The following is a 17,699-nucleotide window of genomic DNA, read 5'->3' on the forward strand; positions in this document are numbered from 1 at the left end:
AAGCGAATGCTCTACCACTGAGCTACCGCGACCGATGACCACTAATGCAACATGAACCACAATATAAAACCACTGTAACATACATAAACCACTATATAACACTAACTAATATCAATGTACATTACAGCATTAACACCAATGAATCGTTCGTGTTCAATAATTATCTAACTTCAGAATTAAAGCAATTACTTTTTCAATATGGTCAATGACTCAGTGATTTAAATTTTCACTTGAAATGATATAAACAAGTTCGTTTACACAGTCTGTCACCTAAAACGTCATTTCTGCAAAATATGGTGTTAAGGGCTCTTTTCTGAATCTCAAGACTCTAGACCCATTCCTGTGGATAGCATTATACACAATGTTACAAAGAAAGAAATGTAACAACAGTCTCATACTTTTCATTAAAACCTGTCAAAATCTTAAAAATGCCTTCACAGAATTAATTTACCTATGAAATATTTAACATAGAGCGTGTAATGAAGCAAATGACTTTCTCACAGACATAAAAAAACAAACCCCAGATAAATAGAAAATGACATTGATCCAGGAATCACCACTAGAATACAGTTTTCCAATCAATGACACATGTATATAAAATTCAAATCTCAGATCATTCTGTGAATCAAGTGGATGACCTCGTGGACAGAGACACTGTTGATCAGATTAAAGAGCTGATGATATCACAGAGCTTTCCATACCTCCAGAAGTTGAGATGCTGACATTTCAAAGAATGTCTTTCTTGTGTCACAATTTACCTCTGCTCTTTGCATTATTTGGCACAAATTCTAGGTTTCACACTTTTAACAAAATCATAATTCTACCATTCATGATTAAAAAGATACAGATTTTTTCATAATTATTGATAATTAATCAAAGGACTGTTCTGGAAAGACAGAAGAAACAAATTTTTTTCAGAACTTGAAATAAGAAAACTCTCTCTGGTTGAGTTTTGATAAATGTACCTTTTTGTATAAAATTTAGCTCCAATGATGAAAAAGAAACACTGCAAATAAGGTCTGCTTAGTCTTTGCTTTGGTAGAAATGACATAATGTTGTCTATTCATGCCTAATACAATTGAAGATTTGTTGATCTTTTCTTTAATTCCCATAAAGAAAGTTTTGGCAATAAATTGCAAACATTTTCAATACACAATTAAGACAGCAAAATAGGGTAAATTAAGTAGTATAAACTTCTGGCAAGGAAAGAAAAGATAGAAAAAAAGGTTGCTTCCAGAGCAAAATATTTTATGGGCTGGCATTCAACAATATGAAATGTGATATCACAAAATCATAAAACATATGCTCCGAATTCAATAAAATACAGGTGTATGGACATAAATTTTCCAGAAAGTTATCATCTACTTTCAGTTCCCTCTACTACCCAAGAGAGAAAGATAACATCAGATCTCCAAATTATAGCAGTACAACGTATCAATTTAGATGACTAACATTAAACTTCTACTGTGGCACTGCCTTGGAATTCAATAGACAACATATGAAGCATGATCGACTGAATTATGCTTTTTTAATTGACCACAAAAGTAAAGATGAAAAATGTCTTTTAAACACGATAGTTTTGTGTACCTAAAATGGAGAATAACAACAGGTATTTTTCGAGGTAAAATGTTCAAAGTGTCATGGATACTGGTTTATCTGAGTGTAAAAAATCGGTAATATGTAATTGATAGAGTGATACATAATGACAATGCCATTGTATACTCAGAAAAACACTTTATCAGAATTCATTCCCGTTTCCTCTGCCTTACAGTTGGTTACACCAAAATCTTGTAATTTTTCTGGCATTTTCTTTAAAAAAAATAGAAAGAAAGCTGACACTTTCTGTACAGAATTAATGAAAACTTTTGTAGAGAGTAAAAGGATTTTTCTGCCAACTTATTCCATGGTCCACATAAAAGACTGAGAGACACTTGACTTTGGAACAATTTGACAAGTGGAGACTTCACTGTTGGGTAGATGACTAGTTAAGCTTGGCGATTTAAGCGGTAACATCCCATTTGATATGGCAACTTCAGACATATTAAGTAGGAAACCTTCTGGTGGAAGCTGTCCAAATCTGAGTACAAGTTTAAGGTGTAAAACCATGAGAGGACTATATGTTAGAGTCAATCGAGGTAATATAACTCCCTTCTATATAAACTTTCAAGCACCGGCACAATATAGTCAATTTACAAATTTTGACAAACAATTAAGCATTGTGTTTGGTTAAAACTTTTTTCAGCTTAAATATTGTTGTCTGAGCTGTTTTTCCTTTCAGGTTTTTGTAGATTGAAAACCGAGGCACAGATAAATTGACGAAATGAGTAGACAGACAGACGAAGAGGGCTGTACGCTGGGTGTCAAGTCTCGCAGGTTAACACTTACAAATAACACTTTCATCTGCGCTGGAAAAAAACACACAGAATATTAGGTTTGGGGTTATAAAAGAGTGTGGGGGTATACTTTGATCCTTTAATTGTGTCAACATCAGGTAAAGAGATTTACATTGTGACAACATGAAATAGTGTATGGAGAGATTACTAACAAGGCATAATCGAGGGCTTATTTAATTGTCACTTTGTGTCCCTTTCAGACACCATTGTAACAGTTTGTCTATTCAATACACTCAGTCAAATGAAAGTCAGCACTACAAGAAGGGTGGATGGAAAAATGTTTACAGAGCATTGCTTTTCGTTGGTTTTAAATTTTTGAAATACATTTTAAATGCTGGAAATACAAGTTAAAGACTTTTGAGGGTAGTCATGTTATTAACGGGAAAACAAGCCTCAGTAAAAGAATAATTTCTTCACAAAAATCATTCTGTTTCAGATATAAAAAGTAATTATTTTCAAAAGGTACTGAATTCTTAGTCTTGTCAGAGTGTCAACAAACCAAGAAAATTTATCATGTTGGATATGTCCAGGCTTCACTGCCCATTCAGTCACTAAATTGGTGACAATTTCGTGTGTGACTAGCAAATATTTATTAAATTATTGAATTTGCAACATTATCTTATGAGTAGTGAAAAAAAAATAGTATATGATATACAAAGAGATGAAGAATGTATAGTGATAACTAACAGTGGTTGCAATCAACTAGAACGTTTAATTAAGAAGATATATGGCAGATCTTTTAACAAGCAGCTGAGGATGACTATTGTTGCCAAGAAACATGTACGGTAATACTGTATCAGCATGAAAAATGAAAGTTCTGGGGTTCTTTTAACTGATTGTAGAAAGTCTCCTTGCCTGACAGATACATGTGAAGTTCCTATGAATGTTTGATCTGCTCATCTTTCCCCACATGAAATTGCCAAGCTAGAGACTATAGTCATTGAGAGGCCTTTATCTATAGTTACTGCAGCTTCATATGCCATTCTGGTCTGATAAATATTGCATGATGGGAAACTTTCTTTTCTGCTGGGGACCTATAATAAAACCTTAGCATGCTATTGCTTACTACATGGTATCTTCAAACACAAGGTGATTTTTTTTTTTGGTTCTCTTAAGCATAACCTACAATGAGCCAAATCAATAAAATTTCCATTATAATTGAAAATTCTAACTTCTTGGGAGTATATATTTTGAGAATATGGACTCAATTGAGTGTGGTGCATACAACAATTAGAATTAAGCTCTACTATCATCAACTAAGGGAAATAACAAACATCCATAGTGTTCATTTATCTATAGGGTCTTGAAATTGAAAATACTGACTGTCATACAAAACATGATGATAATCAACATTAAAAAGTCATGACTTCTTCCACTTTATTGTAAAACTGAAATATTCATTACTGCAATATCACTTGGCATAAAAAACTACTTAAAATGTTCATAGACAAAGTGTTCAATGTTCCACCAGAAAAACATCTCCAATATTCAAAGGCAATTAAGGTGCAATGTTTCTGCCATATTTTCTAATACTATTTTCCATCTCCTCAATACAAAGAGTTCTTGTATAATTTCTAGAAAAGGTTTAAATCTTATATTGTATTGTAATATATTAATTTACTATATTTCATATATCTGCTTGGTCAGTCAGTCAGGTTAGATCACTTAACTAACCAAGGTTTGATTTCTAATTTAGGTTTGATTTCTAATTTATCAAATTAATTTTTCAACCTTCTTTGCTACAATAAACACACAAACATATACAACTTTCTGTAATACATAAGAGTTGAATTTACATTTTTACTGTTTTTATGTGAATTTTACTTGAAATGTTGCATAAAATTATACATTATTGAGAAATAATGCATGTGTCCTTAAGAAAAATCCATACATTAACAGATCGACTTAAACCCTAACTCCCCTAGATGGGTTTTCGGGAATCCTTATCACCGTGCATTTTGGAATTTACTTTCACTGTGCCATTACACACAGTCTTGCAGATGAAGATGCTTTGGAGCACTATCACAATTACTACAACAATATCAGCAGAATGAAGAAAAGTAAAGAAATAAAACCAGTTGACACACTCAAGAAAGATATAGCACTGCAGAAAATGACAAATTTCCTCTCATATCAATGAAAACTGATCAGTCATATTATTTCATGCAGTGTTTTGATGTATTATGTAGACATTCAAGTCAGGCAGAATTTTTGCAAAAACTGAATTGATTTATATTCTTTGCCTTATCAAAGTCTTTGAAGTTTGTGAGAAAACAGGAAATATTTTCTTTAAAAATATGAAACGTGCTTAAGCATAAAGCAAATCCTTGTGTCAACACTCTCTATAAGGCTGGTCACCACACATTGGCAACTACAAAAAGGAATGCTTACCTAAACAATAGACCTAACCAGACAATTCAAAAGATGCTGTTAACGGACTCAGTCTAGCAGAAGAAAAAAATCCAGATTTTTATCTTATTTGCAACAGAAAATAGAAGGCGACACCTAACCGTTAGCTAAACAACGTCAATGGTGTATAAAAAAACTTCTAGACACCTGACTAAAGCTTCACAATGTAGGTGTTTTCCTCGGAGAAGATCAGGGACAAAACAGAGATGAATAAATGATTGTATTGTGCATTGTGCTAGGCAGTACACAGTGAATTATTGGTAAAAAAGAAGTTCTCTTATTTTCTATTTATCATTTCATAAGAATAGATAATTAACCTTGATCGTTGTTAAAGATAGTGCTTGATTCAGAAAAATGAGGAGGCTAGAAAACTGAAGTTCTTGAATTACCCTTTAAAAGGTTCTGTATGTATAACATATTTTGCACATGACTAAGTATTCAAGGATAATAATCAGTTGATCAGTACTTCATTTAGTACCCATTACATGATATCTCAAACGACTGTTGTTGATGGTGGTGCATATTGCTCTTACTGTTGTTTGTGATGGTGGTGGATATGTATATATATTCCACTTCCCATATATCTATGTAGCAATATTCCATTATCAACTGAATATAGTGTTTATGCCTTTCAACTGATTCAATATGTGAGAGCATGTTCTGCATATAATCAACTCTTAAATATCAGTCAAGCTACTGAAAGTAAGTTGATGCTACTGAGGTTTTAACAGTTTTGTTTGAAGTCAGCATTTCACAAATTCTATGGTTGTTATAATGATCTTACTTGTAAATACAACCCACCATAAGTTGAATGCTGTCCGATATGTTTCATACAATATAGGACTCACAGTGGGTGTGACCATGTTTACTCCTACACAACTGTTCCCACCTCTGGTGTGTCCAGAAGTCCATGTTTGCCTTACTCTTAATTTTGTATTGCTTATAGGAGTTATGAGATTGATCAATGCTTGTTATCTTCACTTTTCATATTACTGATGGTCAAGGTGGTGTTTGTTGTTGCTTGTGGTAGTGGATTACTATTATAGATGGCGGTGTTTGCTTGTTTGGTGGTATACGTTGATGGTATATGTTGATGTTGTTTGTGGTGGTGCTACATAGTTTACAGTGGTAGCAGCATATGTTGATATTGTTGTTTGTGGTGGTGCTACATAGTTTACAGTGGTAGCAGCATATGTTGATATTGTTGTTTGTGGTGGTGCTACATAGTTTACAGTGGTGGCAGCATATGTTGATATTGTTGTTTGTGGTGGTGCTACATAGTTTACAGTGGTAGCAGCATATGTTGATATTGTTGTTTGTGGTGGTGCTACATAGTTTACAGTGGTAGCAGCATATGTTGATATTGTTGTTTGTGGTGGTGCTACATAGTTTACAGTGGTGGCAGCATATGTTGATATTGTTGTTTGTGGTGGTGCTACATAGTTTACAGTGGTGGCAGCATATGTTGATATTATTGTTTGTGGTGGTATTGGTATATGTTGTTGATGATGGCAGTGCCACTGTGGTAAATATTATTGTTTCTATTTGTGGTGGTGTTCTATTGCTACTGGGACTATTGTATGTAGTGGTGTATTATGTTAATGGTATTGCTATTTGTGGTGGTGTTCTATGCTATTGAGATTGCTGGATGTGGTGGTGTATTATGTTAATGGTACATGTATTGCTATTTGTGGTGGTGTTCTATTGCTACTGGGACTAGGTGTATGTAGTGGTGTATTATGTTAATGGTATTGCTATTTGTGGTGGTGTTCTATGCTACTGAGATTGCTGGATGTGGTGGTGAATTATGTTAATGGTATTGCTATTTGTGGTGGTGTTCTATTGCTACTGGGATTATTGTATGTAGTGGTGTATTATGTTACTGGTATTGCTATTTGTGGTGGTGTTCTATGCTATTGAGATTGCTGAATGTGGTGGAGTTCTATGCTATTGGTTGTTTGTGGTGCAGTGTTGAATGATATAAATACTGTTGTTTGTGGTGCAGTGTTGAATGATATAAATACTGTTTGTGGTGCAGTGTTGAATGATATAAATACTGCTGTTTGTGGTGCAGTGTTGAATGATATAAATACTGCTGTTTGTGGTGCAGTGTTGAATGATATAAATACTGCTGTTTGTGGTGCAGTGTTGAATGATATAAATACTGTTGTTTGTGGTGCAGTGTTGAATGATATAAATACTGCTGTTTGTGGTGCAGTGTTGAATGATATAAATACTGCTGTTTGTGGTGCAGTGTTGAATGATATAAATACTGCTGTTTGTGGTGCAGTGTTGAATGATATAAATACTGCTGTTTGTGGTGCAGTGTTGAATGATATAAATACTGCTGTTTGTGGTGCAGTGTTGAATGATATAAATACTGTTGTTTGTGGTGCAGTGTTGAATGCTCTTAGTACTGTTGTTTGTGGTGGCATATATTGTATGAAGCTTATGGTGGTATACATCATAGTTATATGTTTGCTGTCACCCAACTAAATGAAAGAAGAAATAAATTTTTTCACATCTTTTTCATCTGGAAATTTGTAGGTTGTGTCTGGCATAGTTTCCTCAGTAAAAAAAGGTGTTTTTCCTAATGAAAGCTCAACCACTGACAGTAAACAATATCTTTGAAATGAAAAAACAATTCCTCCAGCCTACCTACCAACCCAAATTTTCAATACAGAATCGTGAGAAAGCAAACTGAAGTAAGTCTAAAGGAGGCTTAACCGTATGCTGGACAAATTTACCTGGCACAAAACATTGAATAAATTTACTTGATTTGATTTGAACATATTTTATTGTATAAGTGCATATTATACAAATCGTTTGAACACAAGTTCTTTCAACTTACTGGGTTCTCACCTTAAATAAATTAAAATGAAATTACTTCACTCAGTTTAATCATATTAATGACAAAAGAAACACATTTTTTCATATCCCTTTCAATGGTTGGTCATCTTAAAAAGTGTTGATACCTCATCAAATCACATGATCATGTGCATGAATTCAGAGTACTATTCAAATACCATTATAGATCTTTTTCATTACCTTGATGAGACCATCAACTTATATATCAAATAATCCCAATATCAACTGCATATGATTCTGGAATCGATTCGATCATGTTATATTTACTTTTCTGAAGCTCAGTAAATACAAGATTATTATCCTATACAATATTTCCTGTTTTCATTGCTTCTGAGTCTGATGCCAAAACCTTGCAAACCTACTGTGGTCCTCCAATTCTGACAAGCGTCCACGATTCATGCTGGCAGGCTTATAAACTGGCATGTTTGGCATAAAAAATTGATGCCTGATTAAGGTTATGATATGGGTATCTAACAAAACACATCATGTTTACAATGCCAGTGGGAGGAACTGAGTTAGCTAGCCCTCAATAATTGATACCAGTACTGATTTGAAGACCATAAAACAGAGTCCAGAGATGTGCAGAGAATCTGCAAGAGTGTATTTGATATTTCTGTTTGGCCTATCTAACCCAGGTCTGCAGATGCCAAGAGGGAACAAAGAAAAAAAAGAACCAATTTCTTAGTAATTTATCTATTGTATGCAAGTCCTATTCAGAGAGTGTCAACAATGCTCTTTGATATTTTTGAATTAAGCATATTGGTCTCACAAGCCACTGACCATTAATGGTTTCTAGTTTCCCATGAGTCGGGAGAATTGATGCAGCTCATCAAATTATTTGTGGACACATATAAGGAGTTTGAATCAATAAAGAGACGGAGATACCACAAATATAATTCTTGTGACATAACTTCAAAACATATGCTGACAAAAGCTGATGGCAGACGTTGTGACACTACACGACACACAGTGCACGAGGATGCACAAGATGTGATATTATTGATGTACTTCAATATAAAGCGTAATCATCAAAGGTCAGGTATACCCAAAAGACCACTCCCAACAATTAGCAATATTGCTGCAAATAGTCCTAGTTGCACCAAACAACACATACAAATGAATGCAGCCCCTGATTATCAGGACCAGAACCGGAGCAAGGGGAGTTAAGCCATCCACGGGGACTGGTAAATTTCATCAGTCACACACTCTAAAAGCATTGATGAATGTCATCCCATCACAATTGGACTTAATTTGTGTCTGCAGCAAACAATATCCACCCCGATCAGTGGTGGGCTGGATGTCACAAGATTACCACCATTGTCTATTTCCCTACAACCATGGACTCAATCATGAAAATTACAATGCCTTCTGCACTGTGGACATTAACAGGATTAGCTCAACTGAATACATGCAAATAAAGCAGAGAAAATGATGTAATAATCATAATTACTTGTTTTCCTAATCATCAGACTCAGATCAATTCTTGCTAAATGTGACAGGTGCTGATATTCAGCTCTAGTCTAAGGAATCTGCAATCTTTACAAAGCAAATATTCATCAATATGGTGGAGGTCAATGACTGTAAATCATTGATGACCTCTAAACCAACCGGTTCAAATCTAGCTGGAGACAGAATAAGTACTGTATACAGCAATAAATTTGTATCTGTATACTCTTACGAATTTCTTGTCTAAACACCCTTTTCTCTATGGCTATTCCATAGAGATGTATTCATTGCAGTTTTTAATTTCAGTTTTGCCCTACAGTGAATTACAACAAAAACACATAATACTATTGAAAATTAAATGCTTATCAGGGTTTGCCATTCAATCAACAAATAGTACTGCCTTGAAATCTAATATGGCAAATTCCCAAGCCAAGAATATGAATTATGACGTAGTGTGTAGATATGATATTCTTAAAATGGAAGTAGGCTATTACAATTTGCAATAAAAACCTCTCTGAAATATTAAACTGTGAAAAGCATACAAAAACCAATATACTGCTAATTGCTTGCTGATAATGATGTTGAACTTTCAATAAAACAAAAACAATTCATTTGCCTGCGGCATGAAACCAGTATGCCATTTAATTTAAATGATTATTAAAGCAGCCATTGTGTAGAACAAATCTAACGGAGCTGTTCATCCTTAGAAAGATTGAATATGGTGGAACCTCACACATAATCACATGATACAGCTATATTTCCTTGATATACTAAGTCATTGGCAGTGATGTCTGCTAGCCCGGTGTGAGGGGGGAAATCAATAGAAACAGAAACAACTTGGTGTGCAATGGTCATGCAAGTCAACCTCACAGTAAAATCAATGCTCAGCTAATGGGCTTACTGTCCAAAATGCTCCCTGTTCAATCTCTGCTTAACCCATCTGATAAGCTAATAAAATAAGCTTAATGTCAAATAGCTCATTTCATATTGTATCAGCTTAACCATATAATGCATAGTTAAGAGTCCTGCTGGCTTAATGTGATCCATGTCACAACTTGGGCTTTAAAAAACACAATGTGGGCTAATTGGTTTACTATGTGCAATCCTAAGAGCTTCTTTCCAAGTAAAAGTAAACTAACTTCAAGAGCCGTTCTTACCTCAGTGATTTGTCCACTATTCAACGAGAGTTTGAGCTATTAATGATATCTCTCTGCTTAGTCTTCAAAAACCTTGGTTACGTTTGCAATTAAATCTTATCTGAGTTTGTAATCTTTACTTATCTGAGCTAGTTTACTCAATGGCAATGTCTCAATTTTAACACCTTGCCTCAATCCAAAAATAATGAATTTCAAAATTTGTCTTCTTTCTTGAACTTGTACATCCTTTGCCTGTAAAAGCTTAAGCAAACTTGTACATCCTTTGCCTGTAAAAGCTTAAGCAGAGCCTTACCTCTTCAACTTTTACTATTAACTGACTGGTTGGTTCAATACGTTCATCATAAAATATGTGAAAATGGGTCTGTTATCATAGGAACTGCAGTTTAAGCTATCGTAATAGGCTGGGAAGGAAGACTTGGTTCTTGACCTTATAAGGCTCTCCAAAGCTCAAGTTTAGCTTTACCAACTAAGCTATCTCGTGTCACTGTTGGCGGAACCATGCTGACTTCACTACAAGCCCACGGGAAAATAATGCCCATTTTGTAGCTGGGTGGTAACTTACATGTACCTGGTTATGGTTACATTGAACCATGGTTACAAAACTGACTAGGTTTTAAACAATAAAATGCTTTCTTTGTTGTTACATTGGACAATCCCTTGAGGATCTGGGTTGATATAGGTCCTCAGTACTCCTGGCTTTTTGTTAGAGGCAACTAAATGGGGCAGTCCTAAATGGATGAGACCGCAAAAGCCGAGGCCCTTTGTCACAGCAGGTTGATCCTTCACTGCCCAAAGGCCGTAAGCGCCGAGCATAAGCCTAAATTTTGCAGCCCTTTATTGGCAATGGTGATCTCTTCTCACATGAGTGAAAAAGTCTCAAGAGAAATGTTAAACAATATAAATTGTACAACTAACCAGCATCAGGTGAAGGTAGCAAGCATTGCGTTAGCAGGTTATGCATTTCTTTCTGCAATGATTGCTACCTTCATCACCCAATGAAACAACAGAGAGACATTTTATTGTTTATATTCATATTTTTATGCATTTTAAAAAAAATTTAAACAAGATTTAAGTACTAAAATATTATATGGTTACGTTAAACTGAACAGCCAATGCACCCTTTGACCTTGATGAGGCTCCATATTTGGTAATGATTATGCAGACAGGTGGTACTAAAAACCAGATCAAACTAGTTTGCAACAAACAAGTATTCATTGTTGCAGATGAAAGCAAAGTCAATTTCAAAATTTCAAAAGAAATATAAGAGAAAAGATTGTATGAATGTAACAGTTGCTTATTCTAGAATAATGAATCTTCAGAATAAATGTAATACAGTGTATTCAAGGTTTGTTGCAGCATGCAAATGACATCTCCACAGGAGCAGAAATGCTCAAGGGCACACCATGCATAAAGTATAGCATGTTTCTGCTCATTCATCAGATTGAGGCAGATTTAAGTTAAAGAATTTCCCAAACATTCAGGTTTGGTACTCTTTCTCTTGTGTAATTTTCTCCTATGTGAAATAGCCCAACTTACATAGACATGTGACAGGTCATAGTGGTTTAAGATGCTCACTTCACAAACAGGAGACGCAGAGGGTTCAATTCTCAATCCCATCACAGGGTCAAATCAATGAGTGGTTTAAGGTGCTCACTTCACAAACAGGAGACGCAGAGGGTTCAATTCTCAATCCCATCACAGGGTCAAATCAATGAGTGGTTTAAGGTGCTCACTTCACAAACAGGAGACATAAAGGGTTCAATTCTCAATCCCATCACAGGATCAAATCAATGACCCTAACATAGGTAGTGATTGCTTCTTCGCCAAGCGCCCAGCATTAGATGTGAAACCCACGGGTCTATCAGATATGACCTTAGAAATGGGGTTCCCATGTCATGGTAAGGCAATGACATGAAAAAGAGCACCATGCACAGATCAAAATTTGTGGCATTTCACCTATACAGCTAGCAAGATCTCTACACGAGTGAAAAATTCTCAAATGGGATGAAAATACCATACAAACAAGAATACCCCTTCAGGGACTGTCCAAGTGAAGAAGCCAGGTATTCCATAAATTCATTGTATTTGCAGTATACTTCAGTGTAGTTATATGTGTTTTACTAGTAAGATCAGTCAGCAGTTACTGCATTGATAGGCTTTGTTGCTGACATCTTTTCCTGTATATATATGATTTATAATTAACAGAATAATGCTTATTTCTAAGAACTACTGATTCCAAAAATAAAAGGTTTTTTTATCTAATGCAATATTGATACCTTTTGTAGTTCATAACGTTATGATAGATCTTAGAAGCTCCTGTACTTTTGGACAATCCCAATGCAGCTGAATAATTGTTTCTTCACTACTTTTGCGTAAACAACATAATTTGGTGTCTACTTTCCATATTTCAAATAAGAATGAATTTGTAGTTAATGATTGGCAATTACACTTATTCTTATCTATATTTTACATTTGATCTCGCATTTTTATATTAACACAACCTAGATATGATTGATATTACGATACTAATATACCTGTATCAAATTATATCACATTACTTTTCCTCTTTCTCTCCCACCACCCTTCTTTCTATCTCCACCAGTCTTTTTCTCTCTCCATCCCTTTTATTCTCTCTCTCTCGTATTAGTTTATGTATACATTTATGTGTATATGTGTATGCATGTGTATGCATTTGTACAATTTGTAAACATTTTTGTACATTTAAGTGGCATGTATAAAGTACTGATTCTCTCAAAATCAAAAAAAAAACAACCAAGCACAGCCATGACATCATCCATCAGAACATCATACAGCTGGAAACTTTACAATGCATAGTTGTATCAATGTCTTGATCTCGTCTTCTTTTGTCATTCCCATTGTCAGAGAATGTCTTTTGTTTTCTATGGTTTTATGTTTGTTTTTCTTTGTTTTATTTCCCTTCGAGAGTTTTTCACTCATATTGAGGCATCACCAGTTGCAAGTGAAGTACCACAAATTAAGACCTATGCTTAGTGCTCATGGTCCTAGTGAGGGTTATTTAACATGCCAACACCTGCTGCAACATTTTTAGGGTTATATCTATAAGACCTGTGATTCTTATTTCTAAATTCCAAGTGTTTGGCGAAAGAGCAATCAATACATATGTTTATGTCTTTGGTTTGACGTGGCCATAGCTTCAAGCAGGGCTCGAACTCACGACCTCCCGATCACGAAGCTCTACCACTAAGCTACCACGGCTGGTTCTATTGTTTCCCATAATTTCAAATGATTTTTCTAACTTTATTATTTATTACTATACCACTGACCATAAATATTTATCAAAATTTCCAAAATCAATCTTCAGTTTTTTTGAGAGAATATATATATTTATATAATAGCGTTACATTCTGAGTATACCGTGCCAAACTAGTTAGTCGGGATTTAGTCTAAGACTAATTGTACATGACCCAAAGTAAATTGCACTATTTGTCAAAACCCTGTCAGAATACTGTTTTGGTTGCCGTGGGGATCCGTGTTGGAATGGGTCCTCAGTCCCCCTTACTTGTCGTAAGAGGCAACTAAATGGGGCGGTTCATGCTCTATGCGAAAATAGTAAGGTGTGGAATGTATTAACAGTAAGCACAATAATATATATCATAGATAAATAAACAGATGGAGGGAGAAATAAATGGATGGAGAGAGAAATAAATGGATGGAGAGAGAGAAGATGAAATATCTTGCTTAATATGAAAATTGAGAATTTATTTTATACATGATTAGTTTATTATTTGCATGTTCCAGTACACCATATACAATATAGTGTATCTACCTATATTAGAATGTAGCACAGTAACAGCTATGATTTTTTTCTCTTGCATACATTTTGGACCTTCTTAATATGACATATATTTATGAAAAATAATTTTCATTACATTATACCTTTTATATAAATTGGCTATTTTATAAAATCAATAAATCTACTTTGTTTAATTATACAAGATTACATCTCCTTTTTTCAGGAACCAAATTGCACTGCCAGACCCAGTGTACATCCTGATAGAGCACTATTCATCTGCGGTCATCGGCCTCTTTCCCTCCCAAATCAGAGCAGGAGTTTGGTATTGATTGTCATACAAAATAACACATCCCACTGATATTTTCTTGGTTTTTAAATTGTGACTTACATTATATACTTCCAGTCAAGTGTCACTTTCTATCATCCATTTGGTTGGTAGTGTGAATGCATAATTTATTGTCTGCTAATAATGTAGGCATTGTAGTAACTGTACATTTTGTTCTGTGGAGTTAGTGTTTGTGTGTTTTGGGTTGGGTTTGGGTTTTTTTATGTAGGATTCCCAATAACGGATTCTTTGGAGACATTTCTAAGTGCTTCATTTTTCAAGGCAACAGAAGAATAGCAGAAAATGTAAGCTCCCTCGTCTGAAAAATTTGGACAGGCCTGTGACTCGCAGTCTTCAATCTAGGGTGCTATAGTACTGCAATTATTGAATGTAGTGATAAAATCAAGCTATTCACAGGCACTTCTTTAATTCTTATGCAGAACTTCTAGCTGAGCTATATGCTTACCCAATTTTTTTTTAAATGAAATAATGTTTTGAACTTAATATTAAAATAATATATCTCAAATCAATCACTCTTCAATTGTGGTTGCAGAATGTTAAACGTTCTGTAACCTTATTAAATATTAACATCATTTGTCAGTTACTGCACCATTTTCTTTGGTCTGAAAAAGGAATTTTTGAGGCCAGAGTTGTGGTTTTTTTCTTTCTGTTATGTGCCTGCAAGTGAATCTGTTGCCTTTTAAACCCCAAGTTAAAAACAAAGCATTTTTTCAGCACCGAAACTCCTGCTTTGGTATAGATAATCTATCATCTTCACATAAATACATATACATGCAAAATTAAAAATGTACATGTATGTTCCTTGTATATTCAATATTCTGACCTGATGCATTTAATTAAAAGAAGAAAGCACACAACTCTAACCTAATTTAGCAGGTACACCACAAGTCTTAGTATGACATTGATACGTCTTTGTACACCAAAATATTTTGTACAGTCCAAGTAAATTTTTTTAAATTTAAAAAAAAAGAAAAGATGATAATAATGAAAAACAAAACGACAAGTCTTCCTGAAGTGATCCCGGTCTCTTACCTTCAACGTTTCATACAGGCGAATAATGTTAGGGTGACGGAGCTGGGCTAAAATTCTGGCCTCTCTGTGCAGATTCTGGCGGCAATATTCATCCTTAATTTTACGGGTATCAATTATCTTAATTGCAACCTAATAAAATACAACAAAAGGCCTCCATGATCAGCAGGAAACATGAGGTTACATCGTAATGGATCACGCAAAAGTTGTGCACATTTCTGCACAATACTTAATATATAGTATAAATATGTTCAAAAATGGTAACATCTTGTCAATTAGTTGATCAATGGAAATATTAAATATCTCCACGTCAAAACAAAATGTATGCAATGTAGAACTGAAAGCTTTGTAGAGAAATTTCCTAGAAATTGATCCTGTACCTTAATACTGTATAGGAAATGTATAGCCGACCTAATCATATAGGATAATGGCTTATAGTAAAAGCAAGTAGCACTCCGTCACAAAATACTCTTATAATAGTTAGTAATTTTCACAATGGGCACAATTCCATAGGCCCATATATCATAATTGATGATAAAATGGGGGTCGAGTGCAATTCAAATATGGTGGGTTCAGTACGCCATCAAGTCCACAATGGTGTGATTACAATATATCGTATATATACGAATAAATAGCATCAATTTACGACATAGAAATATACTTTAACAGTTACTATATACTCCATTAAATTTTCGAACACGTTGTCGCTTCGTTATTATGGAAATTATCATGCATTCTTTTGCAGTAACAAGAGTACACACCTTGCATCCTGTAACACCGTGGGTCGCCAACTCTACACGGGCGAAGCTGCCCTTGCCCAAAGTCTGGCAGTCCATAACGTACCGCCCCAAACACTGAATTTTCTTTCCCATGACTTCCTCACTGATAGCTTATATTCCATACCTGAAATAAATCCTGATCAAAATCGAAAAATCCCTCCTTGTTTTTATACGATGGCCTTAGTATATTCGTATAAAAGGACATAATCAGCTACTTTTATTTTCTGTTTGTACAATGCACAAGGAGCGAACTTTACATTAGTTTAAGTGGTCCGGCCACGATGTGACGATATACTAAACCCAACTGAAACCAACGCAGATTACAGAAGTGAATTCCCGTGAAAAAATATTTTTGAATCACTTTGTTCCATTTCACATTTATTCATATAAATACTCCGAACACACACAAAATTCCAGCAGTTCGCATGACGTTTTGCGCGTCAATATCGAATAATGTGTGCTTGTTGAATGCAGCATACCACGGACTTTTCGGATCAATAGCGAACTAACACTATTCTTGAATCAGAATTCGATTTCCTGCGCAAAAAAATAATGTTGATGCTTCCCATCTACACGAAGGACTTTCGAACCACTTGTTACAAAATCTGCATCCTTCTCGACCATTTTTTGCATGTTCACGAACATTGCTTTACTGCATGGTCATGTGACTCGGCAATTCATGAAAATTTTATCTGCATTTAATATGATAATATGGTAGATGGAATTGCGAAGCCATGACAACAGAGCATCAATCGGACTTGTTCGATTTTTTTCTATCGCCACATATTGCATTGTACGTCTACTGTTGCATGAATATTCAATAGTTCCAGCATCTGTACCCCAAGCGAGACTACTCGGTACCGAAGCTGAGAGCAGGCGACATTTTTAACACGTGTCACAATACCTTGGGTACAACATCTGATACAACAGAGCGCATGGATTATTGATGAGCCGAAAGCTCGAGAGTAGAATAAGGGATAAACCTGTTTAAAGTCATAAAGCTGTTTCGTTACATTGCATTGACCGTTGTCTGGTTCTCGGCAACGAGGCTCAGATTGTATTCATATTACAACATCACGCCTCCTTTCGCGCATCTCACTAAAAGAACGCGAGGTTTACCGGACGTGCAATTTTGTCTTTTTGCTGATATTCCCACGTTCGTTACTTTAAATGTCAGCCGACAAATGTTCATTTAGCTCGCGTGTTCGGAATTTTGGGACAACAGTTGTAACGTTCCAGAGCTCTTTGCTTTTAGTTTTTGACGATTCATAGCAGGACATACACTTCACTTGTTGTTTGCTTCCTTTATCTTAAAGTTGTAGCAAGTGGGCGAAAATGTCTCAGGTGAGCTTCATAAGGGATATTCCAGAAACACCAGTCTCTCCTATCACCAACTTTGAACTTTATGCAATAATCACTTGTCCCTTACAAGTTTTGCTTGTCCTTTTATTTTGTGTAATATTAATCATACAGGGTAGCTATGTGACGTTGCAATGG

The 17,699-nt window shown here is 35.1% G+C and overlaps 1 protein-coding gene and 1 long non-coding RNA gene across 10 annotated transcripts in view; one reads left to right on the forward strand and one right to left on the reverse strand.

Annotated features, from left to right (window-relative positions):
* Positions 1-17,122, reverse strand: part of LOC125669810 (hormonally up-regulated neu tumor-associated kinase homolog A-like) — a 94,562-nt gene extending 77,440 nt beyond the window's left edge. For 6 of the 9 annotated variants that reach the window (XM_048904608.2, XM_048904610.2, XM_048904609.2 and 3 more), the window contains exons 1-2: positions 16,185-16,862; positions 15,427-15,555 (exon numbers count right to left, since the gene is read on the reverse strand). In XM_048904608.2, coding sequence (XP_048760565.2) covers positions 15,427-15,555; positions 16,185-16,295 — 240 coding nt within the window. In that variant the 5' untranslated portion in view covers positions 16,296-16,862. Of the gene's footprint in view, positions 1-15,426; positions 15,556-16,184 lie in introns of all 9 variants that reach the window. The other 3 variants (XM_048904607.2, XM_048904614.2, XM_048904611.2) reach the window with 3 other exon arrangements.
* Positions 1,752-14,547, forward strand: LOC130054086 (uncharacterized). The gene is made up of 3 exons (XR_008802352.1): positions 1,752-2,135; positions 2,279-2,373; positions 14,272-14,547. It is a non-coding gene; the product is annotated as an uncharacterized LOC130054086 (long non-coding RNA).
* Positions 17,123-17,699: the final 577 nt, after the last annotated feature.

Source organism: Ostrea edulis, chromosome 4 (assembly GCF_947568905.1).
Source record: "Ostrea edulis chromosome 4, xbOstEdul1.1, whole genome shotgun sequence".
NCBI classification, from domain to species: Eukaryota; Metazoa; Mollusca; class Bivalvia; order Ostreida; family Ostreidae; genus Ostrea; species Ostrea edulis.